The sequence below is a fragment of the Peromyscus californicus genome, unplaced genomic scaffold, assembly GCF_007827085.1.
Source record: "Peromyscus californicus insignis strain IS unplaced genomic scaffold, ASM782708v3 Scaffold_22__1_contigs__length_63687245, whole genome shotgun sequence".
NCBI classification, from domain to species: Eukaryota; Metazoa; Chordata; class Mammalia; order Rodentia; family Cricetidae; genus Peromyscus; species Peromyscus californicus.
This window is the reverse complement of record NW_026294525.1, coordinates 7,919,816-7,945,150: the sequence shown is the minus strand read 5'-3', so window position 1 is coordinate 7,945,150 and position 25,335 is coordinate 7,919,816. Positions and strand designations below refer to the sequence as shown.

At 47.6% G+C, this 25,335-nt stretch overlaps 1 protein-coding gene across 2 annotated transcripts in view; it reads right to left on the bottom strand.

Annotated features, from left to right (window-relative positions):
* Prkn (parkin RBR E3 ubiquitin protein ligase) overlaps positions 1 to 25,335 on the bottom strand; it is a 1,215,691-nt gene that overhangs the window by 6,418 nt on the left and 1,183,938 nt on the right. For both annotated transcript variants that reach the window (XM_052750832.1, XM_052750833.1), the window contains exon 11: positions 4,026 to 4,143. In XM_052750832.1, coding sequence (XP_052606792.1) covers positions 4,026 to 4,143 — 118 coding nt within the window. The remainder of the gene's footprint in view (positions 1 to 4,025; positions 4,144 to 25,335) is intronic.

The window sequence follows — 25,335 nt, the reverse complement described above, 5'->3', positions numbered from 1 at the left end:
CATGTCTGTGGACACTCCTGCATACACACACACACACACACACACACACACACACAGAAATTGTTCCACTTCCCTGTAGGAAGAAGTGCTTTCCTGAGTGTGGAAGCAGCCATGAGCTAGCTGAGCTGGGAACGAGACAGTGCAGCTGGCCCTGCACCTGCATCTGGTCCAGTGGTGCTTCAGGGTAAGCATGAGGACAATCTAGGTTCTTTGCAGTGTTGCAGGTCAGAGGCCGACTCTCAGCAGGCCACGAGGGAGTGCTTCCCATTTACAGCCCTGACAGTATTTCTAAGACACGACCCCATGGGAAACCATCTGTATCAGTGAGTCACGAGACTCTTCCACTCCGCTTTCATGCCTGTGGTGTGGCCTGGGTCTCAACAGATCTGCTCAGGGGATTTCTTTGGAGTGGTCCCTGTCTTAGGGAATCAAGCTTAAGCCCCTTGGCTCCCATGTTGGCCCTACACAGTGTCCTAGCATGCTGTGTGCCTGGGGATGCCGGCAAGCAAGGGGCTCCCAGCACAGGCTGGGGGTGGTGATCACACCCCTCTGTGTTTGCACATGGGGTCCTCTGCTTCTTCCTTGGGTCAAATCTGCATTCCTCTGGGATACTAGAGACATGGTCTTGTCCTATTTAGCTTGTGCGTTTCAAGTCTGTATAGCGGGCTGCTGGGCTCTGTCCATTAGTAGCCACTGAATACTCTCTTCTGACAAGGCCATCTTTTCCCTCTTCCCCTCATCGTTTGATCACGGTCTGGTAGTGGTGGGCGGAGCTAGAGCGGGGTCTCTTAACCCCCTTGACCCTTGCGCTCTTTGCAGGTACACGCTAACCACTGCCCTGCCGGGCCATCCCAACATACAAAGGAACAGGGAGGTTCACCAAGGGAGTTCTTTTCCCAGGGGTTAGGGACTCAGAGTTAGGGATCTGGGTGTAGCTAAGCCTGCCCCTGCCACCCTGGGAGTGTGGGCACACTCTTGTGGGTGTTGATAAAGATACTTCTTAAAGGCTTGAGTGCTGGATACAGGGTCATCAGCTTTCATTCTGCAGCCAGACAGCTCTCAGCACCGGCCGTCCTGAGAGCAGCTAACACCCAGAAAAACAGGCAACACGATCCTATAGCACACAGGCCTCAGAGCAGGGCTGGTCACCCGGGAGGAAGGGAAGGCCACAGTGTCCGCCGACTGGCGTCTAATCCCAGGCTATGCCCAACGCCCCCACCCTACTTCCTATGTATATTATCTTCTCGGCCACATACATGCTGACTGCTTGCCTAACATAGCTGTGGGACCCACTCATCAAAGATTCCCGTCTGATGAGAACCAGAATGACGCTGGGCAACATTTACCGAGACGTCACACTAACGTGGCCCCTCGCAGACATCACCGCATGCAGCCTTCATCCTAGCTTTGTGCAAGGCGAGCAGATGGCCCCCGAGTCCCAGAGGGTGGGGTAGATGATGGGTTAACAGGCACTTGATGCTAGAAACATGGGTGACAATGGTTGAATGAGGACTGGGACACAAGCAGACCAGAGCCCAACTTCTACTGCCGTCCTCAAATCCAATGCAGTCAACCCACACAGGAAGCCCTCTGGAGCCAACCAAATGCGGGGAGCAGAATGGAAGGGACCGGATTCCCAGAGACCTCCCCGAAGTCAAAAAGACACATGACAGCAATAAGGGGAGGGGATGAAGGCACAGTGGAAGTCCAGAGTGTGCCAGCAGGAGGGGTGAGAAACTGCTTCTCGGGGTGAGCCAGACAGAGCCTCCAGGGGCACCAGCATGCTATCCTCAGTAGTACGGACTGAGGTTCCCTGAAAAGGCCACCTCTGCGGTACTGGTCCTGCAGAGTTCTTGACTTTACTTGGTGAACGTAGAGTGATGGAATGCTACAGATGGAGAGCCAAGTGGCCTTGGGCTGTCTTCAGCCCCTTGACAGTCACTTGCCACTGGTTTCTGTACCTGACCTAACAGCTTTGTGTTCGTTAGGCCAAACTTTCAGAACAGAACGTACTGGTGAATTTAGCACGCCACTGGCTTCTTCTGAGTCTCAAGCTAAGGCTGTCCTCAGACATCACCTGAGGACTTTCTTGGAGTCCTCTCTGTTGTGCTGTATCCAATCCATACGATGTACCCGCCAATCTATCTGGTACATGCGTGGACTTCTGATTTGTTGTAGTTCAGTGACTCCGAGTTTATTTAGCCTCTTCCACAGTGGGACGTGCCATTCTGGGCAACTTGAATCTGTGTTCCCACAACATGGTCACTCAAGTTTGGCTCAGAACAAACTCTCTTTCTCTTTGGGGGAAGAGCTGTTTTGCTTCAGTAGTGGCTCTCAGGGTGTGAAACTCGGCTTTGGTTCTCGTGTCCCTCCCTGCTGCAGGCAAGGCCACACCCTAAATGATGCTGGTGCCTGGTTCAAATGTCCTCTGCAGGGCATATTCTTGCTGTGGACTAGGGGAGAAGTGCCGCACATAGCTGTGTGCCCTGAAGGATGCTTGCCAATGCATAAGCTTTGCTACCATAGCCCTTGAGTCTCTTAAAATATATATGTACTGGGGTCTGGGCGGAGGCCCAGGAGTGTGTAGTTTTAAAAGCATACTTGGCAATTCTCCTACATGCTCAAGGGGGATCCAAGCTGTGCTTTAAGGACACAATTGGCAGAGACAGGTCATGGTAGAGGTGAGTTGATCCCCATTCTCTTTGAGAGCCAAGACCTCTGGCCCATGGATGTAGGAGGGGGAAGGGGCGCATCATTCAGTCTAAGTGCTCTAAGTTTCCCATAGCCATGTGGCTCTGCATTGATGAGGCCAGTGGATGTGACTGAGTCAGGAAGGGACAGTCCTTCAGGTGAGGTAGTACCCGGGCTTTAGAGGATCGGTGAAGAGGAACCATTCGAACACAAATGTGCATGGTTTTGTTTGTTGGAACATTCTAGGAAAACTTACTCTGCTCTCATTTCATGTCTTGCAGAGATACGTTCAAATAGTCATTTTGGATTCTTAAAAGTCACAGAAGATTTGCTGGGAGGCAGAAGAAAAAGTCCCTTTCCAAAGTCCAGTGATGCTGACCCTCGCATGGATGAGCCAGGCACCAGTGACGTTTAAGGCACCGTCTCCCTTGCAGCAGGGACACAAGAACTGGAGTGGGTTCCCAACCTCAGGGGATATTAACAGGAGTGATGGGGGATGTGTGAAGGGCAGGGGAGGGTGTTCGCAGCCAAAAGTTCTTGAGGAAAAGTTGATTAAATAAATCTGCCCCTGCTTCTTGACCGAAGGAATTCTGAAATGCTTTAACATGTTGATGTACGCTGGGAATGTTGGCCCTAACCCTACTTCCTCAAGTAGCCTGGGAGGAGCAAACACTCTTTCCTCACTGAGGACTTGGGATAAGCATTTAGTGAGTGCACCACATAAATTAGTTATTTTTATTATCGCCCACAAAGGGAGATGTAGCTGCCATCACCTGACAAATGGAGCTGATATGGCAGTCTTGTCTCTGAGTCCAGACTCTGGGGGCCCGTGAAGGACACTTTGTGAGAATACTAGACTTTGTTGTCAGAAGAGTGAGCAGCTCATCCAATGCCAAGTGTCTAATGTCATTTATGAGAAGGGCCACTAGCGTATCTTGTGTGTCTTCTCTCTTCACTGGCGTTGGAATGAGCCCTGACACACTCAATGTCACCCACTGCTGGACACCATCTCACCAGAAAGTTTCATTTACTACCTTAGCTCCCAGTCCAGGGATGGAATTTCATCCCATAGAAACCACCCAGGACGCGGATACTGTCTCCTGCCTCAACATATATTAGCGTGTGAGAGCATCCCAAATTTCCGGGAAGAAACCAGGGTAGTTGTAGTGGAATCTGGGTTTGGGAGGTGGAGAAATTTCATGCTGAAAAACTGGCATCCACACTCTACCGAGCTAGCCTCAAGCTGTGTATCTTCCCAGAAGCCCAGATGGCCACCCGAGGCGGCCATGCAGGAGGCCCAGGCAGGCCTGGCTCTTCTCTCAGCCTGCACTCACCATTTTTTTCAACCGGCACGTTGCAGCGAGGGCAAGGCTTAGTGGTTTTCTTGATGGTTTCCTTAGAGGCCTCCTCCCAGCGAGCTTGCTCGGCAGCCTTTTCGTCCACGCGGTAGGCCTGGATTCGTAGAGACAAAAGAGGTTCAAATTTGGGTCTTTATTATTGGGGTTGAAGTCTGCATTCCTTGGAGGGCTGGTGCAGACACTTATAAAGACGGAAGTGCCTTCAGGCAAGAAGCTTAAATATGAACTTGTTTGACAAGTGCCGTACAACCATTGGACATGTGTGGGCATTATGTTCTTGGCACGTGGCACATGCTTATGAGCTAAGAAAAGATGGCTCAATTTTATAGCATGGAGTGCTGTGTTCTGGGGATTTTATGTGATCGTAATAAATAATACCTAGCAAGTGGTTAATAAGTAGGCAAGTCATGAAGGCTTTCACATGCCTCTTGTTAGACCTTTGTCAAGTGTGGGGTGAACACATTCATTTTCATTTCTGAGGCTTTGAGGCAGGGACAGTGACCAGACACTGGGAAGAGGAAGAGTCGTTGTGAGTCAACAGTCTTCACTTTTAGTCTCTTCCCCTTACTTCCTGCCCCTAGAGAATGGGGGCCTCTCCTCTGGTGCTATCCCAGAAGGCCTAGGAGAGAGGACATGGTGATGACAGAGAGGCAGACCTCAGGAGTTGGTGACAGCAGAAACGAGGACTGTGGGCTCTGGAAGCAGCTGCCTGGGCTCAAATCACTCAGATGGAAGACTTTGACAAGGCCTCCTCCTTTCCTGAGAGGCCTCTCAGGTGGAAATAAAACATGGACACTGAGGGCTGCAGTTCATTTCCTTAATTTCTAACATGAGCATCTGACTCGGGTTGTTGGCTGGTAATTTAAACTCCTTCAGGATCTATAGCACAGTGAGCCATGGTGCACTTGGTATCACCATTCATGCCATCAAGTACTAGACCATCCTTGACTCATAACTGCCTGCTATAGGCTGGCTGCCTTCCCCACCCCCAAAAATGTGGATGTTGAAAACCTAATGCTTTTGAAAATGGACTAAGACATCCTCATGTTGTAGAATATTAATTTAAGATATGTTACATTTGTTTTTGCTGTGGAACATTCGTTTAATGATGCAAAGATGTGCTGCATTCTTTTATGTTGCATTTGTTTAACTCTGTGAAGCTGTGTTACTGTGCCTGTCTAAAATACCTGATGGGCTAATAAAGAGCTGAACAGCCAATAGCGAGGTGGGAGAAAGGACAGGTGGGGCTGGCAGGCAGAGAGAATAAATACAAGGGGAAATCTGAGAGGAGAGGAAGAGAGAGCAAAAGAACAAAGAGAGGAGGATACTAGGGGCCAGCCGGCCAGCCACCCAGCCACCCAGCCACCCAGCCACCCAGCCACCCAGCCACCCAGCCACCCAGCCACCCAGCCACCCAGCCAGTCATGGAGTAAGAAGAAAAGGAAAGGTATACAGGAATAGAGAAAGATAAAAAGGCGTAAGGTAGATGGGATAATTTAAGTTAAGGAAAACTGGCTAGATACAAGCCAAAGTAAGGCCAGGCTTTTATAGGTAATAATAAGACTCTGTGTGTGATTTATTTGGGAGCTGGGTAGTGGACCCCTAAAAGAGAAAAAACAGCAAAGAACATCCTCAGCTAGAGAGGGGTTCCTAAAGGAGCTGCTCCAGACTGGGGCTTCATTCTGCTCCTGCCTAGTTCAGACACTATACTTCCCACCTACTTCAAGTACTGGGTAACTCCTGTAGAGGAAGAGTTTTTAGATTTAGTCTAAGAGCATTGTAAACTGGGACTGTATTTTAAAATGTTAATCCAAATAGAGCCCCTTCACCTTGACCACTATGGCACCATCCACCCGCCCACCCACCCATCCATCCACACACTCTCTGTGCTTTAGTACAAACATTCAAGTCTCTTTATTAGCTTGTAATAATGATTTAAGAGAATATTCCCAGGGCTACTCGGTAGCATTGATGCTGACTGAATGCAACAGCTCTGGAGACCGGCAGGCTGCCAGCCCCAGACACAGATGCTCACTAGCAAGTTTCCAGGCCACATCAACTGGGTTTGTGAGCCAAGCCCTGCGGACACCTGTCCCCTGTCAGCAGAAGTGAAGAGGTGCTGGGCTGCCTATGCTCAGAAACTGCAGCTTAGGGACCCCCCCACCCCCGATTTTCACAGGGCATTTGGGACCCTGTTGAGACCCAAAGTCTGGTGAGTGGACTCTAACTTCAAGGATGAGACCCACTTTCATTTCATCTTTATAGTCTAATCTTTCAGTTGTTAACATTTCCAGTCCTTATGAATGAAGTCCTATGAAGGAAACAGCCAGTTTTGCCTAAGTTTCAGCATTTTGCAGTTCTTTGTAGGAACCTTGATATTTATGTTTCTGTTATTTCCAACAGAAAGTGAGTTCTTCTAGACTGAAGTCATGTTTGAGTCATTCTTGTTTCCAGCCCTTGGCTTCGTGCCTAGGTAACAGCAGGAACTCAGTCAATTTTAGCTGAGTAAGTGACAGTCATCTGGAATAGGACCCCATGACACAGGTGTGCATCAGGGATACATCCGTGATGGTGATGGTTGGCCCCAAGGCGAGACTTGCCAAGGCATGGTCACTGGAGCCAGACCCACTTCCGTTAGTGCCATGACACTCTAAGAGCATCCTCCAGTAATGCAAAGGGACTCATGTGATTTGGGAGCACTTTATTAGGGTAAAGCAGAGTCGGTTTGATTGCCGAACCGTAGGTCACTGAAAACTTCCTTTAGCTTTGGCACACCCTATAGATTGGAGCCCAGTGATGAAGCTGTGGTTGGTGAAGACTGTTTCCAGATATGGCCCTCAGACATGCATTTTGACTTTAACATGCGTGGATTCAGCCTGTCAGATGCATGGGTGGTCCTAAGCCCCGTGATTAGGGTGGCTACTTCTCATCGTCAACTTGATTGGCGTTAGACTCGCTTAGGAAACACAGCTCTGCATATTTATGCGAGGGTGTTCCTACAGAGGCTTAGCTGAGGAAGGAAGGCCCATGCTGAATGTGGGTGATACCATCCCCTGAGCTTGGGACCTGGACTGAAGAAAGATGGAAAAAGGAGGAAGGATGCTGAGTGCCAGCATTCACCGCCACGGTGAACTTTATCTCTTCAGAGATAAAGTAAAACTTCCCTTAATTGTCTGGGGCTATGGGAGAGAGTGTGAACCCGTGTTTCTCCAAAGCGGGTGGCTGGACATGTGTGTCTGCTTTATATATTATGGTGTAAAAATTAAGCTATATATATATATATATATATAATTTCATAGTATGTGTGATTGGCTATAGATACATAAATTTAAGAATTTAAGTTCTCTGAAGAAGTCACGCTGGTAGTAAAGATTCTGCAGGCTGATTGATCAGCCAGAACGTCTCAATTATAAAAGACAGAATACAGCAGGTTCAGAGCCAAGGTGATCTTGGACAGGTATCGTCAGTTGACTTAATCGCCATTTATTACCGGCCTCTGTATCTGGCCTAACCTTGACTATTTGAACGTGATGGTTAAAGAAAATCCCTTTTGAGCTAGGCACCCATTCTAAATTCCTAAAAGATAAGTTCCCGGCAACCCTGACTCCTTGCCCCCTTCCCAGGATTGTAAAAACGACCCACTTGCTGCTGCTTAGGCAAACCCACTTGTTGCTATGTAACAGGGAGTGAGAGGGATGGGGCCTCACTAGCTGAGGAGAGGGAAGTGGTTTCTCACTTAGCTGTGCATACCACATACCACAAAAATGGGATAATTGTGGTGCCTACCTTTAAAAACCCTTTCTCTAGCCTCTTCTGCATGGCAAGCCTTCAATTTGGCTGTGCTCCTGCCCGCAGTAATTAATAAATTAATTTATTATAATTTGAATTGAGTCTGTAGCCTTTTCCCTGTGGATTAGAACTCCATGACATGATAAGACCTTCAGGAAGTATTCTTAGCATACCACAGACTTCCACCAAGCCCAGAGCTAAGCATGTTGTAAGATAGCATTTGAAAATGGTGGCAGAGATTTCCCACTTTGATGTAACCTGTCCATCTGATGTTCCAACCAACATATTTGGCAAGTGCATTGGCTTATCACTTATATATATATATATATTTTTTTTTTCTTTTTTCTTTTCTTTTTTTTTTTTTTTTTTGAGACCGGGTCTCTTGTAGTCTATACTGGCTTCAAATTTACTATGTAGTTGACACTGGCCTTATACTCCTGATCCTCCTGTCTCTACCTCCCGAGTCCTGGGACCACAAGGGGGTACCACTATGTCATACTTTTGTTCTGTGACTAGAAAAGTCCATGTAACCTGTCCATAGCAGCACAAGCTAGTGAGCACAACCAGGATTGTCATTCCTTGCCTTGGCTACTTATATTTGACTCAGAATCAATTCTATGTGATTCCCTTTAGAGAAGGAGCTGTTATATGTTTCTTTTTTATACTGTGTGTGTGTGTGTGTGTGTGTGTGTGTGTGTGTGTATATTATATATTCACATTAAACAAGTTAAAATTCCAAATAGTCTTCTAAATGTGCAAAGTCAAAATTATAATGAAGTTCTTAATTTCTTATTCCTGATGTAAGACTATGATTGACATTTAAAGATGCTCCAAAATTTTTCACCTCAAAAATACACATACAAATTATCTGAAATCTGAGAAATACAAGCATGAAAAACCAAGGCAAGAATCATCTTCAACGTCTCACCAGGAACAGGCACTGCCCATTGTCATGCTTATCCATTTGTCTAATTTTCTCTTGCAAGATCTGTTGCTAGACTCAGGGGCGGGCTGGAGAGATGGCTCAGTGATTTGAAGCACCAGCGGGTCCTGGCTCCATTCCCTCTACCCACGCGGTAGCTCAGAAACATTTATAACTCCATTTCCCACCGTCTGGCCTCTTCTGCACCAGGCATGCCTGTGGTGCACATACATTTGTACGGCAAAACATTCACACACACAAAATAAAAAAAAAGTCAATCTGAGCAATTTTTTTTAACTTGCAGATAAGGCGACAGATTAGAAGGTGCTCTGACTAGGTGGATGCGCAGATGGACAGACGGGGGACTAGACTGCTGTACCACAGAGCCGACCTGCTCCTGCCAACCCCTGCCTTGCCGCCTGCATCTGCTGCATGCCAGGGAACCTCTCCCACTTATAGATCCAGGGTCCCCTGCTGCTGCCACGGGGCGGAGGCCATGGCTTCCCTGCTAATCAGAGGGAACTGTCTCCACCAGTGAACTGTTCACGGGAGCAAACACATGAAGCAGACTGAAGTGGGGTAGGGCTGAGAGTCGTGTAGCAAAGATGTGGCCAGGGGACCTGGAACTGAGACAGCCTGCCAGAGAAAATGTTCCCACCATAGCCAGGGGTGAGCTGCACGGGTGGAGTTAGAAGCCAGCCCTGGAAGCCAGTGGCTGGTGGCACGCAAAAGTACCCACATGGGCAGGGCTTCCACAGCCCTCCAGAGCCTAAATCACAGAAGGCCCCGTCCCTGTAAAGTGCCACTCTCAATTTACGAGGGGTAGGATTCTAACTTTCTGGAAGAGGCAGGGTGGATTCTGGCAGCGAGAAGTCTAGGCTCAGAAATCCTTCTACTTGGAGGGACACCCGTAAGCCGTCTGAACTGCTGAGACCTGCAGTCCTCCCCAGCACCTGTGGAGATGGACACAAACGACAGTCTAAGGGGATGGGGACACTATCATCCCCTCGAGGAAGAAGGTACTAAGGGCAACTTTGTAACTGCTTAGCTTTTTCTACAGTTTTTAAATTACTTACACGCCTGTAGTTTTTGTTAGGCATCTGTGTTTTACCCTCTGTCTCCCTGGAAGACTTCCACGGCTCTCTCTTACTTCTGTTCATCTACAAACATCTTCCTTATTTTACATTTCTACAGCAATAGTCTACCGTGTGTCTCCAACTGCAATGGTTGCTCTCTCACTCAGCGGTCACCTCTTTAGTCTAACTGCCCCCCCACCACACACACACATGCACACACACACACACACACACAGACACACACACAGACGTATACACACACACCTGCACACACACGCACGCACACACACACACACACACACACACACACACACACACACACATACCACACATGCAGATGCACACAGACAAACACAGACACAAACACAGACATACACACAGACATACATACAGACATATATACACACACCTGCACATATACACACACATGCACGCACACACCCACACCACACATGCACACACAGACACACCCCACATGTTCTCTCCTCATTCTAAAACAGAAAGGAAAGGTAGAGAACATTAATGGGATGTGGGGAGGGAGAGTCTGCAGCTCCTTATCAGCTGAGTGTCAGACCAGCAGCACAAGATGCACCAGGAACATGGCGGCGAAGGCTGCTGACAGCGACAGCAGTCCTTTTCCACAGAGGTATTTCCTAAGGACCAAATTATTTCTTGTTTACTTCATAAATAACAATGCACCAGGCTGGAGAGATAGCTCAGCGGTTAAGAGCACTGACTGCTCTCCCAGAGGTCCTGAGTTCAATTCCAGCAACCACATGGTGGCTCACAGCCATCTTTAATGAGATCTGGTGCCCTCTTCTGACACATGCAGGCAGAATACTGTATATATAATGAATTAATAAATCTTAAAAACAAAACAAAACAAAAAACAACAATGCACCAGGCCTGAGGCTGCATGACCTACAAGGACCGCTTTACCCCTTTCCTAGATATTTCCTGGGACTCTCACAAACAAGGCTTTGTTTACCGTCTAGGCCTCTTCACCTCCCTTGCACCCTGAGTGACCCGGGCTTCTATCTTATCAGCTGTAATGCAAGCCGGTCTGGAATCACCCCATGATCTCTTTTAATGAAAAGGGAAGGCTCCTTAGCAACCCTTTGAGGTGTAACTTCAGAAGTCGCTGTAAACAGAGGCTGTCTACAGACCTGGCTCTGGAGAAAGCTCCTGGCCGGGTGCTCCCTCTTTCCCTGTCTACCAACCCCAGTGCTGAAGTATCTGTGAAACTTCCTTCCTGTTAGACTCCGACCCTGCTTGATAAGGGACTCATCCTGTCTGTATTCTTTTCTGTGGCGAAGTCAAGAATCCTGCCGTTACTTCATTACAGGTTCTCTGGAAAGCACTCCTCGGCTTGCCGCAGGATGGGACTTGGAGCTCTGTCTGGGCCTGCATGCCACTAGCATTGATCATTTCAGAGCTCCGCTTGCCTCTGCTTCCTGAGTTCTGGGATTAAAAGTGTGTGCCTCCATGTCAGGCCTCTATTTAGCTCTAAAATAAATAAATGAATGAAAATCTATACACTACAGTCGCCCCCACCCCAGTGTCCAGTGCCTGAGCTCTACTGGGGACACAGTGGAACTCACAGAGTCACCCCCACCCCAGTGTCCAGTGCCTGAGCTCTACTGGGGACACAGTGGAACTCACAGAGTCGCCCCCACCCCAGTACCTGAGCCCTACTGGGGACACAGTGGAACTCACAGAGTTGGCTCTTGCCATTTAACTCCAGGACTGATGGTGATTCATCAAGAGAGGTCTCCAGACACCATGACACACTCCCCCAAAAGTAGGAGACAAAATTCCTAAGGAAGAAACTTATAGAGGACTCACATGGAAAACAAACTAGTTAAGAGTGGGGAACGGCCGGGCGGTGGTGGCGCACGCCTTTAATCCCAGCACTCGGGAGGCAGAGCCAGGAGGATCTCTATGAGTTTGAGGCCAGTCTGGACTACCAAGTGAGTTCCAGGAAAGGCGCAAAGCTACACAGAGAAACCCTGTCTCGAAAAATCAAAAAAAAAAAAAAAAAAAAAAAAAAAAAAAAAAAAAAAGAGTGGGGAACGGAGGGGTGGGGAGGGAGGGGAAGAGGGAGGGGGAGTTAGAACTGGAGGACATAGGTATCACAATGTATGCACAGAACATAATCAAGAGGCCGAAATGAGACAACACCATCACGACTCATCCATAAAGTCACAACTCCCAATGACCACAGGCACGGAGGACCTCTCATAAACAGAAAAGTGATTGGGTCTCTTCTCTGCTAATCCTTTTGTTTATATCAAGGAGTTCCGTTATCTGTCCCATGTGGTGGTATTGTGTTCCCCAAAATATTGTGCACCCTAATAAACTTATCTGGGGTCAGAGACAGAACAGCCACTAGATACAAAGGCTAGAAAATGATGGCACTCACACCTTTAATCCTAGCACTCCAGAGGTAGAAATCCCTCTGGATCTCTGTGAGTTCAAGGCCACATTGGAAACGGCCAGGCATGGTGACACACACCTTTAATCCCAGAAAGTGAGCCTTTAATCCCAGGGAGTGATGGTAGAAAGCAGGAAGGTATATAAGGCGTGAGGACCAGAAACTAGAAGCATTTGGCTGGTTAAGCATTTGGCTGGTTAAGCTTTCAGGCTTCTAGCAGCAGCAGTTCAGCTGAGAGCCATCGGGATGAAGACACAGAAGCTTCCAGTCTGAGGAAACAAGACCAGCTGAGAAGTTGGCCAGGTGAGGTTAGCTGTGGCTTGTCCTGTCTCTCTGATCTTCCAGTTCACCCCACTACCTGGCTCCAGGTTTGATTTTATTAATAAGAACTTTTAAGATTCATGCTACATCCCAGGCCTATGATCTGACCTGGCATGACCTTTATGTGATCCGGGCCTCCACCCCCCTCTCCCGAGGAATGAACTTGAGTTAAGGCAACAGCTAGGCAGTATGCAGACCAAACCCACCCCATGGGTAATATGGCGGTGCCAGCTACAGAGCCCTACTGGGATTACCAACCAGGTCAAAATGGCCACCAGAGAAGAGACCTCATGGTTAGTTTTGCCTCCTCCAAGGTATGGAAATGGTTTTGGACAAAGTTGTTAATTTTGATAAGCTCTGACAAAAAGCTGGCCATTTTTCTAGACCAGTTACAAGAGACCATGGTTCAATACACTTGCCTTGACCCAGCCTCCCCAGCGGAAGCCACGGTCCTAGCCACCCATTTCATTTCGCAGTCAGCGCCAGATATTAGTAAAAAATTTAAAAAGGCTGAGGAGGGTCCCCAAACTCCTCTACAGGAAGTGGTGAAAATGGCTTTTAAAGTTTTTAATGCTGAGAAGAGATAGTTGAGTCATCTTGACAGACAAGGCTACAACAGAAGGCTATGCTCTAAGCCCAAGCCTTAGCAGCTGCCCTGAGGCCACCAGGGCTGTTCTTCTCACATCTTTTTTAAAGTCATACCTGCTTGCCCTGCACCTCTGCTTGGTCATGATATTCTCAGCTGCTTTGGGGCCACACTCACCTTGGCCACCACACTCTCACCTGAGTATTTCACAGGTCCAATCCTCCTGCCAGACGTGTGCCATGGCCAATCCACAGGGGGCCCTCCAGATACACTAGCCTCTACACCAGTTTCAAGGACACCAACCTGGCAAAGGATTGGCAGGGTCATGGAAGCTCCACATTGCCTATCGCCCACAATCCTCGGGAAAGGTTGAGAAGGCCAATAGACTCATCAAACAACAGCTCACCAAGCTCTCCACTGAACTCAGGTTATCTTGGCCCTCCCTTCTCCCCATTGCCCTTACCCACCTCTAGGCCACCCCATGCTCTCCTACAGGCCTGAGCCCTTTTGAGCTCCTTTACAGAAGGCCCCTCCTCCTCAATCACCTCCTGGTCCAAACTCCCCCACTGACCAGGTACCTCCTCTACCTCTCCCTTCTGAGGTCTTTTCTCCGGTCACATGCTGACAGCTACACCAGTGGACCCAACTGCCCCTGAGCCTGCCTCACTCTCCCCAGGGAACAGAGTACTCCTCAGACAGCTAGCTCCTAAGTCTCTTGAGCCCCGATGGACAGGACCTTATACTGTGATCCTCACCACCCCTTGGCTGCCAAGCTCCTGGGACATCCATTCTGGTACCATCTCTCCAGGCTCAAAGGGCACCTATTCAGGATACATGGTCTGTCCATCAGCTGGGGCCCTCCACCCTCTAGTTTCCCAAGATGTCCCAATGAAGGGCCTATCTGCTCGTCTGCCCTGTGCATTCATCTTTGCAGTACAACTAGGGCAGGTGTTAATAATCTATTTTTTTTTCCCTAGCAGCTTACTTTCTCTGCTTTCTCAAGAAACATATGCCTGAGGTCTCCAGGATGACAATTAACTGGATGATCTTCCACTCACACCTCCTGCTGAGTGTGATTCTACTGTCTCCCCCATCCTGCACATTGCCCCATGCCTGCAGGAAGTAGCCAGACTTGAATTGGTGCCCCTACACCCAAAGAGTGTAGTGGTGGAAGACTCTGGTGGAAGCTCCACCTCACCCCCTGGCGCCCTGGCATCCATATACCCAAGGAGTCTGGAATGTTCTGGTGGAAGCCCCACCTCTCTGCCCAGACCCTGACCCTCAAAAAGTCCTGCCAAACATGGCTCCTCCCCCAGAGATGCTCAAGACCACTCCCACAGGGTATTTAAACTGCCCCCCAGAAAACAGACATGTGGTTTTTTGGTCTCTCTTTCCCAACTCCTCTCTGGGGGACTGGAAAATCACCTGGGAGCACTTTACCCATTAAACCTGGGCTTATTGTAATTCAGTCTGATTTGGATTGCTGCATTGGCAGAGAGGCTTATTGGGGTGCAAAAAACTTTTCACTAAGGATTGAACTAAGGTCTTCAGGCTTGTTGGCAAATGCCTTTACCTGCCAAGCCATCTCATTGGCCCCACAGTCTGAAAATATATATATATGTGTGTGTATTTTTTTTTTTTTTTTGGAGACAGGGTTTCTCTGGGTAGTACTGGCTAACTCACTGGCCCCACAGTCTGACTTTAATTAGTTAATTAATTATTGATTGATTTGTTGCTTTTTTTTTTCTTTCTTTCTTTCTTTTTTTTTCAAGACAGGGTTTCTCTATGTGTAGTGCTGCCTATGTCACTGGCCCCACAGTCTGACTTTATTTATTTATTTATTTATTTATTTATTTATTTATTTATTTGAGACAGGGTTTCTCTGTGTAACCCTGGCTGTCCTGGAACTCGATTTGTAGACCAGGGTGACCTTGAACTTAGAGACCTGCCTGCCTCCCTTGGGACTAAAGGCTTAAGTCACCACACCTGGCTCACAGTCTGATTTTTAAAAAGGATCAGTGACCATATGGAGGACCCAAATAAGCAAATGGATGAAGTACGGTCATGTATTCGGGACACAAACAAGGAATTACCAAAGTGAACGAAACCTTTAGCAACTTGGAGGAAGAATTAAAAACCATTGATGTCTTAGTTAGGATTTCTACTGCTGTGATAACACCATGACCAAAAAGCAACTTGAGTAGGAAGGGTTTATGGCAGCTCACAATTCCACATCACAGTCTATCCTTGAGGGAAGTCAGGACAAGAACTCAAAGTGGGCAGTGGTGGCACACGCCTTAATCCCAGCACTTGGGAGGCAGGGGCAGGAGGATCTCTGTGAGTTTGAGGCACGTTGGTCTACAGAATGAGTTCTAGGACATCCACAGCTACACAGAGAAACCCTGTCTCAAAAAAACCAAACCAAAGCAAAACAAAAGAAAACCTCAAACAGGGCAGGAACCTAGAGGCAGGGGCTGATGCAGAGGCCATGGAGAGGTGCTGCTTACTGGCTTGCTCCCCATAGCTTGCTCATCCTGCTTTCTTATAGAACCCAGGACCACGAGCCCAGGGGTGGTGCTGCTTCCTGTGGGATGGGACCTCCTACATCAATTATTAATCAAGACAATACCCCCATGAACTTGCCTACACCCCAATCCTATGGAGGCATTTTCTCTGCTGCCATTTTTTCTTCTTAGATATCTCTGGCTTGTGTTGAGTTAAGCTAAAACTAGCCAGCACGATTGAAGAAAAAAAAATCAGCAAGGAGACTGAGACACTGATAAACTACCAAATAAAAATTCTGAAAATGAAAGACGTCATCCATCAAATACACAACACAACAAAGCATCGTCAACAGATAAGACCACACGGGAGAAAAAAAAATCAGAGATGGAGGACAAGATCAAGACAATAACACATTTAAGCTTACATAAAGAAAAAAAATGGCCAGCCTGGTCTACAGAGCGAGTTCCAGGAAAGGCGCAAAGCTACACAGAGAAACCCTGTCTCGAAAAACCAAAAAAAAAAAAAAAAAAAAAAAAAAAGAAAAAAAATGAATATGACTAAAATGTCTGAGAAATAAAGGATCCATTCCAGAGACCAAACTGAAGACCAAACCATAGACAGAGGGGCTGAGGTAATGTCAAAAAGCATAGACAATGTATTCAATTAAATTATGGCAGAATTTCCAAAACCTTCAGAAAGATGTCCCAACACAAGAGGTACACAGATCTCCAAAAGGGCCAGACCAGAGAAGAGCTCACCAGGATCCAGCAGAGCTCACGTGGGTAGGCATGTGGGCGGTAGAGGTTCTGAGAAACAGGGGAGGGTGCGAGAACATGTGGCATGAAAGCGGAGAGGGAGCTACTGGGGATGAAAAGGAGCAGAGCAGAGCAGGGCAGGGCAGGGCAGGGCAGGGCAGGGCAGGGCAGGGCAGGGCAGGGCAGGGCAGGGAAGGATTGGGGGTGGAGAGAGACGGAGGATCAAAAGACAGACGGTGGGAACTGCTATAATGAAACCCATTGCCTTGCACGTTGATTAACACACACACACACACACACACACACACATACCACAAGCATCTCCCAGTGTCACTTACAGAGGAGTGTGTATCTGTTTGTATTTGTGTGTGATAAGCAATCTCAGGCTTCCCCATGCTCAAGTCTGCATGCATCCTCATTGGCTTAGCTAATAACAGTGTTTCGGGACATGGGTGGTGCCGATCAGCCTCAGAGATAGTGAGATGAACCAGCTCATGCAGAGGCTTTGTGCTTATCCGGAATGACTCTGGCTCAACACCCTAGCTTGAAGTCTCCGGTTTAGGGTGTGTGCCCACATGTACAGGCTTTATTGCACATAGCTAGACTAAGCCAGGTGAACAAAATGTTTACCATGACAAGGGGTGTGTGCTCAGACCAAGAGATGGGCCAGAGCACACCTCTTCCAGAAACCGCAGAGCCAATTTACAATAATGTACTTTGGTATTTTGGGTGGGGGAGCAGAGATTATGAAAAACAACAACTAAGAAAAATACCTTTTTTTTTCTGTTAAAATACCAATTTCTGGTCCTAGGATACATAGAATCTAGTGGGTATGACTTGAAGGCTGAACAAGTACGCTTGAGGATTTCCCTGCCAGGGGACCTGCCATCCCCCCAGCCAGACCTCTTCAGATTAGCATGATGCAAACAGGATACTACTATGCCTGTGTGACCATTTACATGCTAGTATGAACTGAGTTATTGCAATTGTCAGTCAGCTCAGAGGAATGGGAAGGATAAGGAAGGCTCTGACTCTTGGGATGGAGAAGGGAAAGGAAAGCCATGAGTAACTAGTGTTTTTGCTTTCACAGGTAGACCTTGTTATCTCTTCCTTTATAGACTCTGCCTGCCAAATTCACATGTTGTAATCTGGAGCCCCAGTAGGATGGGGTCTTTGGGGTGGCTCTCTTGAGTGGGGTTTGCCCCCTCATAGAGGGGGGCCCAGGCAGCTCTCTTGCTCATTTTCTATTATGTGAAAACAGGGACACATCAGCAGTCTGCAACTGCTGACAGAGGGTCCTCACCAGACCCCAGCCATGATGGAGACCTGATCCCCAATTCCTATAACTGTGAGGGATAAATCTGTGTTGTTTATAAAGCATGCAGTCTCCGGCACTCTGTCATAGAAACCCTATCGACTAAGACAATACATTTTGAAGAGTCTGATTTATGAAACAAAATAGACATTCATACAAGTTTTAAATGGGCATAGTTTCTCTGGGATCGCAAATATGGAAAGCGCTGATACTCACTCTGGCCTCTAGGCCACATCTGCCTACTTCCTGGGATGCTAGGACAATGACAGCCCATACACATTCCCACCACTTGCCATCAGCTGGCTCTGACTTGGCCTGGCCTTTGGAAACTTTCCAGGACAGGCACAGACCTAGGTGCCAGAACATCTTCCTCTTTACTGTCCCTGATTGTCGTGTGGTACCTACCATATGCCTACCTTTCTCTTTAGCAAAAGTCACCCAGGAGGACCTGAAGGGTTCTCCTGTACCCTCCCACATTACAGCCATTTTTGTTCTTCCCACCCTGGTCCAGTAGACGTCACAGGAACTTGGGGGCCACATCCCTGCTGATGGTCACATGACACTGGAGAAAGTTTTCACGCACATGCTAGCATGCCTGGGGAATTCCCACAGAGGTAGACACATCTCTGCTTTGCATCCTGAACCAATGTCTTGATACCACTGTTAAAATCCTTCTGGAATGGTCTCAGTCAGAGGCTGGGAGCTTTTAGATAATGCACGTGCGCATGCCCACTCCCTCGAGGTTTGCATTCAGGGGGCATGCAGTGGGGTACAGAAAGCAGAATCCTTAAACAATGCCCCTCGGGTTGTGAGGGGCAAGAGGCTTGGGGGTAGCTGTCACTGTTACTCTTCAGGAGTGCACAGCACATCTCATTTGGGGCCTGGGGAAATAACACTGCGAGTAGGGTAAATGTCCCCCACCCCCACCCCAGTACAGCCCTAATCATCACACTGCAAAGCAAGAACTTGTATTACGTCTTACATCGCTAGGAGCAGACAGTCTTGTGACTCAGCACTGCCACAGATACACACAGAATATACAGTGTGGCTCCCAGAGGGCAGTAGGACAAGGCAGCTAATTGGCCAGAAAGGAAGGAAGTGTATGTGTGTGCACAGCGGAGATGAAAATAGAAGAAATGTCTTTTCTTACATATTTTATAGCTGAAAAAAAATCAGTTTCTTCTAAGGCACTTGTCTCCCACATATGTATCTTTCGGTACACGCCTCCTTCTATACATATATTTCTTTACATCTATCTATATATGTACAGAAAGAGGCAGAGAGTCAAACTGCCCCAGCAAAGCCGAGGGTCGGCATGTTAGACAGCCTGTGACTCCAGAAGGGACAGGTGCTTTTGTATGCAGTCCTGGGAATCTGCCTGGGAACGGATTTGAGTGTCTGCATCCTGAGATGTGGATAGGGGCAGAGCCTCGGAAGTGTTGTGCCTGGATTTCAAGCCCGATGCCACCCTTTGCTAGTGACCTTGGGCAGAAGACCTAGTCTCCTCTCATCTGAGGAAGTGTGATAATGGCACCACGGGACCCTGTGATGGCTTCTGTGAGGACATGAGAAACGCGGAGCCAAGAAAGGAGCCAGCGTGCCCTGCATGAAGACTGTATTTTCTCCTTCAGTTGCTCTGTGGACATTATCACCCTCGTTTCCAGCTCACAGAGACAGGGATATCAAGATTGAGAATTTGCAATGATGGTAAAGACCACTGGAGCCTTGATGCGTCTTAAGTCCTCTCAAGAATACAGGTGAATGGTAGCATTACCCTCCTCCCCATGACGCCTTTGAAAGCAAATCTGTGGCTTTTCCAGCTCAGATAGTGGCTAGGGGACACAGGTAATGTGCCCGTAAACTATCAGAAGTAAGGAATATCCATACAAGGGCTCTCTTTCATGTTTTAGAAAATTTATTTGTAACCCTGGGTTAGAAAGTAAATTGGACATGTATCTTTTAGGCCTAAAAATGAAAGTGAAATTTATTTTCTAAAAAGGGTCAAAGCCACATATTGCTGAGAAGATACTGGCACACTCCAGTAAGGCTCTCTTTCAGTGAGCGCCAGCTTTTAAATTCCACTTTTCTCTCACTGTAACCCAATGCCTGGTGACACTAGCTGCTTGTCACACTGACCTCCCTCCAACCCATCCCGCAGCGTGCAAAGCCAAGCTGATGCTGGCTGCAGGCTTACGCTGTGAGCAGCCCGCCCCCTGCTGGTGAGCAAGTGAACAGCACCTCTTAGGAGACCGTGTGCATGCTAAACTTGGGATTTTTTAAAAATCAGAGTGGTGGGATTTATAGAGTTTCTGGCTGAGGACGGGTGGACACAAGGCTACATCCTGTGTTCCAGACCTGCAGAAATACACTTTACAACACAATTTAGAACAACACTTTTGCTGCTGATGACAACGGCTGTCATTTCTACTGTTGGTGGAACGTGTACAAAAGCCACAGGTAAGCTGAGACTGGGAGCACATGGGCATATTGAAGTCACATCCGGGACTCCCTGGGAACCCGGCGGCCATATTAAAGTCACATCCGGGACTCCCTGGGAACCCAGCGGCAGGGGAAACAGATCGGTGCCTTGCTCAGCCCTTATCAGACAAGTTTCCTCCCGTGGCAGATGAGAACAATACAGGGACCCTCAGTTGGCAACATGCAGAGAGTGAGAGACCTTGGAACATTCAGCCCTAAGAGGGATGTCTCCATCAGCCCCTCTCCTCAGGGCTCAAGGAACCCTGCGGAAGAGGAGAGTGGAAGAGCCAGAGGGGCTGAGGGACACCAAGGAATCAAGGCCTTCTAGACCCAGCAGGGCTGGTGCACACATGAGCTCAGAGACCAAGGCAGCATGCACAGGGCCTGCATGGTCTGCACCAGACGGCGCTCTAGAGCTGAAAGAAATGGACCCCCACCCCTAAAACAGAAGCTATCTCCAATTGATAGCCACTGACAAATGAAAAATTAGTTTTTTTCAAGGGAGTCTCACAGGGGAAACAAACCACTCTTAAGGGTAGGCTGCATGTCCAGTAGCGGACAGGCCTACAGGAAATGAATTCCACCACAGCACCGGAGGGTCTTTGTCTCATAATGTATTTAAATAATAATAAAAAAAACCTTTGCGGTCTTTTGGCAATTTTTTTTTAAAGCTTTCTATATCTTTTGTGTAGATATTATGGCCTCAGACATTTGACTTTTATGGGATTCCCATGTGTGAACATGTGTGTCTCTGTGTCTATATGTGTGTGTTAACATGTGTGTCTCTATGTCTGTACATGTGTGTGAACATGTGTGTCTCTGTGTCTATATGTGTGCGAACGTGTGTGTCTCTGTCTATGTGTGTGAACATGTGTGTCTCTGTCTATATGTGTGTGTGAACATGTGTGTCTCTGTGTCTGTACATGTGTATGAACATGTGTGTCTCTGTATCTATATGTGTGTGTGAACATGTGTGTCTGTGTCTATATGTGTGTGTGTGAACATGTGTGTCTTTGTGTCTGTGTGTGTGAACATGTGTGTTTCTGTGTCTATATGTGTGTGTGAACATATGTGTCTCTGTGTCTGTACATGTGTTGAACATGTGTGTCTCTATGTCTATACGTGTTTCTTAGGCTTTTTCTTTGGCTCTTTTTCTTGTTGTTTGGTTGTTTTCCCTTATTCCACTTTGTTTTTGATTTATCTTATTTTATCTTTACTATTATTCCTTAGATGCCTGTTTGTTTTCTAAGGAGGAACAGAAAGGGTGTGGATCTGGATGTGGGAGGAAAGACAGGGAGGAACAGGGAGGAGTAGAGGGAGGGGAAACCATAATTAGAATATGATGTACAAAAAATAATCTATTTTCAATAACAGAAAAAGTAATAAAATCACACCAGGTGAACAAGGCCCAAGAACGGATCAGGCATGCCAGACCAAGGAAGAGGTGTGGCTCTCCCCTCACCCCCACACAGGGCTGGGATGGCAAAGACCCCACACCAACCTCTCACCTGACACCCAGACTGTGCATTCAGGAGTCTGAGGCCAGTCTGGTCTAGAGAGCAAGTTTGAGACAAGCCGGAGCTACATCATGAGACTCCATCTTAAAAAACAGAATCAAACAATAAAAGAAAGAAAAGACAAAGGAGCTTGCATTCCCCTCAGCCAGATACCAGGACAGGTATGAGGAGGGGCCACAGCCGCCGTGGAAACCATCGCACCTTGTGAAATTATTGCCGTTCAGTAAACTCTAAAACCGTGGAAAGACGCATACATGCTTAACTGTGTTTCTGGCACAGCACCCTCATCAAAGCCTGGAACGGGTTGGTGAGCCTTGGGTGCCTGCCTCTGACCCAGCTTCCCGGGCACAGACACAGCCAATGGTCAGGTACACTTCCCACCACCCCTGGTTTTCAAGAGCCCAGGAATGAAGGGTTAATGACAGCGAAAATCCCGTGTTTAGCTTTTCAAACACCTACAATGGTGTAAGAATCAAATGAAGGAATCTGACTTCCGGTTCATTGGAAACACAGCATGTCCCTTGAGGCGGTGGTTCTCAACCTGTGGGTCACGACCCCTCTGGGGGTCAAATGGCCCTTCACAAGGGTCACCTAAGACCATCAGAAAACAGATATTTAAATTATGATTCCTAACAGTAGCAACATTACAGTTGTGAAGTAGCAACAAAAATAGTTTTATGGTTGGGGGTCACCACAACTTGAGGAACTGTATGCATTAAAGGGTCACAGCATTAGTGAAGGTTGAGAGTCACTGCTAAGGATTTAGCGCCCTCTGGTGGCCACAGGTGCTCTGCAGCCGCTCTGAAGAGGAATGCCAATCTCTCTCTGTCTCTGCCTCTGTCTCTTTGTGTGTGTGTGTGTGTGTAGTAACTATGTAGTATGTATATGGGAGCCCATATTTGTGTAAGACCTATGTGTGCGCTCTGCATGTATGTGTGGGGTCTATGGTATGCATATACATTGTGCTGTATCGGAGGTAGGAGGTGTGTTATGTGTATGTACGTATGTGACATGGTATTACTTATATATGTTCAGTGTGTGGTAGTATTAAACTCAGCTGTGCCCTACATAAGTTACTCCATATTGTGTGAAACGGTGGTTCTTTCAGACTGTGTCTTGCCCTGAGAGATGTTTTACAAGCAGCTTTTGAGTCCATTTGGAGGGTGGAGCATGATGGCGCTCCTGGGTGGACTTACAAATAACGCTGTCTGTCTGGTACCACCCATGCAGCAGTACTGTATGTGACTTACTCCAGGTAGCAGGAAGTGTGGTGCCCTATGCATTTACGAGGGTGAATTGAGACCGCAGAGGCACATGGGTATATTACAATCACATCAAGGAAATGAGGCCCAAGAACTCACTGTACATGCTAGGCTGAGGAAAGGGTGTGACTCCCTCACCTGAAACCCATGGAAGCCTGGTGCCTCTGTGGGAAAGGCCAACCTGTCACCTGACACCCAGTGTGGACCAGCAGACAGAGGACTCCTACTGTCCCCTCGGCTCAGCTCCATGCCCACTGGCACTCAACTGCCACCTGCCCAATTCTCTTGCCTCCCCTTTTGCCTCTTCAGCTGAACTCATCTAGACGTCTCTGATTTCGACCCTGGCTCCATGGTGGTTGATTCTACAGTGGCAGCTGCTTCTGTGGCTGGCTTGTCAATACAGAATCAATTTACACTCCTCTTGTCCCACTTCTGAAAACTCTAAAATTCTTCTGGAGCTTTCTAAACCCTTTGTATCTGTTCTGTACCCAGCATACATGTATGTCTATCTATCTGAAAGATATAGAGATATGTTTATAGTGTGATGTGTGGAGTCAGTGTTGGCAATTTAGACCAGAATGAAAGAGCCTGTGCTCACCTTTGCCAAAATATCAAGAGAAGTAGGGTTATTTGGCAAACTGCTGACATTGAGACCACTGTAACTTGTGAATTTATTGTTATTCAACAAAGTCTGACATTGTGGAAAGACACAAACATATTCCTCCATATTTCTGATCAAGTATGCTCATGACAGGTGTATCCATGGTATATAGGGTGCATGTGGTATGGTATATGTGTTTTATATAGTATGTGGGATATGTGCATATGGTGTGCTTTGTGTGGTAGAACATGTAAGGGGTATAAGCAATGTTTGTCTGTGATGTGTGTGGTGTTTAGTAGTGGTGTGTGTGTGAGTGTGAGTGACTGTGTATAGTGTTTGTAAAGGGAAGTTCATAAGAAACGAGGAAATAGAACCTGTCTTGCATTAGGGAAGTTTTATAAGTTTGGCCCAGGACTCTCAAACTGCTAGCCTTGGAATGCAGTAACCCAACACTACAGACTTGTATCCAGATGCTCTGGGACTCCAGCTTTGGACCAGGACTGAACTTTGATCTACTAGGACAGCTTGATTTGTATGACCCTTGTGGTTGATATATTGTGCACCTCAATAAACTTATCTGGGGGTCAAAGAATAGAAGAGCTACTCTATTAAACATAGGTTTAGGCAGTGGTAGCACATGCCTTTAATCCTGGCATTCCGGAGGCAGAGATCCATATGGATTTCTGTGAGTTCAAAGCCACACTGGAAACAGCCAGGCATGGTGACACACGCCTTTAATCCCAGGAAGTGATGGCAGGAAGCAGAAAGGTATATAAGGTATGAGGACCAGGACTAGAAGAGTCTTGTTACGCTTTTGGCTTTTAGCAGCAGTTCAGCTGAGATCCATTCAGATGAGGACTCAGGGGCTTTCAGTCTGAGGAAACAAGATCAGCTGAGGAATTGGCGAGGTGAGGTTGGATGTGGCTGGTTCTGTTTCTCTGTTCTTTTAGCGTTCACCCCAATATCTGGCTCTCATGTTTTTATTAGTAAGATAGTGTAAGACTCGTGTTACATACTCTCATCTACCTAGCAAAGATGTCAGACCTGCACATTATGTACATAGAGGCTCTTGTTAACATCCTAGAACTGTAAGCCAGCCGGTCTGGACTGCCCTGTTTGATGCGGTGTACACTCCAGTTACTGTCCAGCTACTGTTCCCTTGCAGCGTACCCGACAAGCCATTTATCCTGTCTGGTCTAAGTCCCCTCTCCAGTTTCCACACGAGTGGCAACGTGCTTTCCCAGACACCTCCCCCACACTCGGGCTGTTCTAACAGTCTGTGTCTGAAGTCTAGAGCATGCAGAGAGAGAGACAGAGACTCAGGGACGAGGTGACAGGGCCCTAACGGGGCAGGGAAACTTGGGGGCATGTGAGAAGGGGAAAGGAACCCCTCACCCTGAAATTTGGTTGACACCTCTCACCAGTGGTGAAGCAAGAATTCCAGAACAATCGCCGACGGTAGCATGAATCTTAAAGGTTCTTATTAATAAAATCAAACCTGAGCCAGGTATGGGGTGAACGCTGGAAGATCAGAGAGACAGAACAAGCCACAGCCACCTCACCTTGCCATTTCCTCAGCTGATCCTGTTTCCTCAGACTGGAAGCCTCTGAGTCCTCATCCAGAATGAATCTCAGCTGAACTGCTGCTCCAAAGCCTGAAACCTTAATCAGCTAAAAGCCTCTAGTTTCTGGTCTTCACGCCTTATATATCTTTCTGTTCTTGCC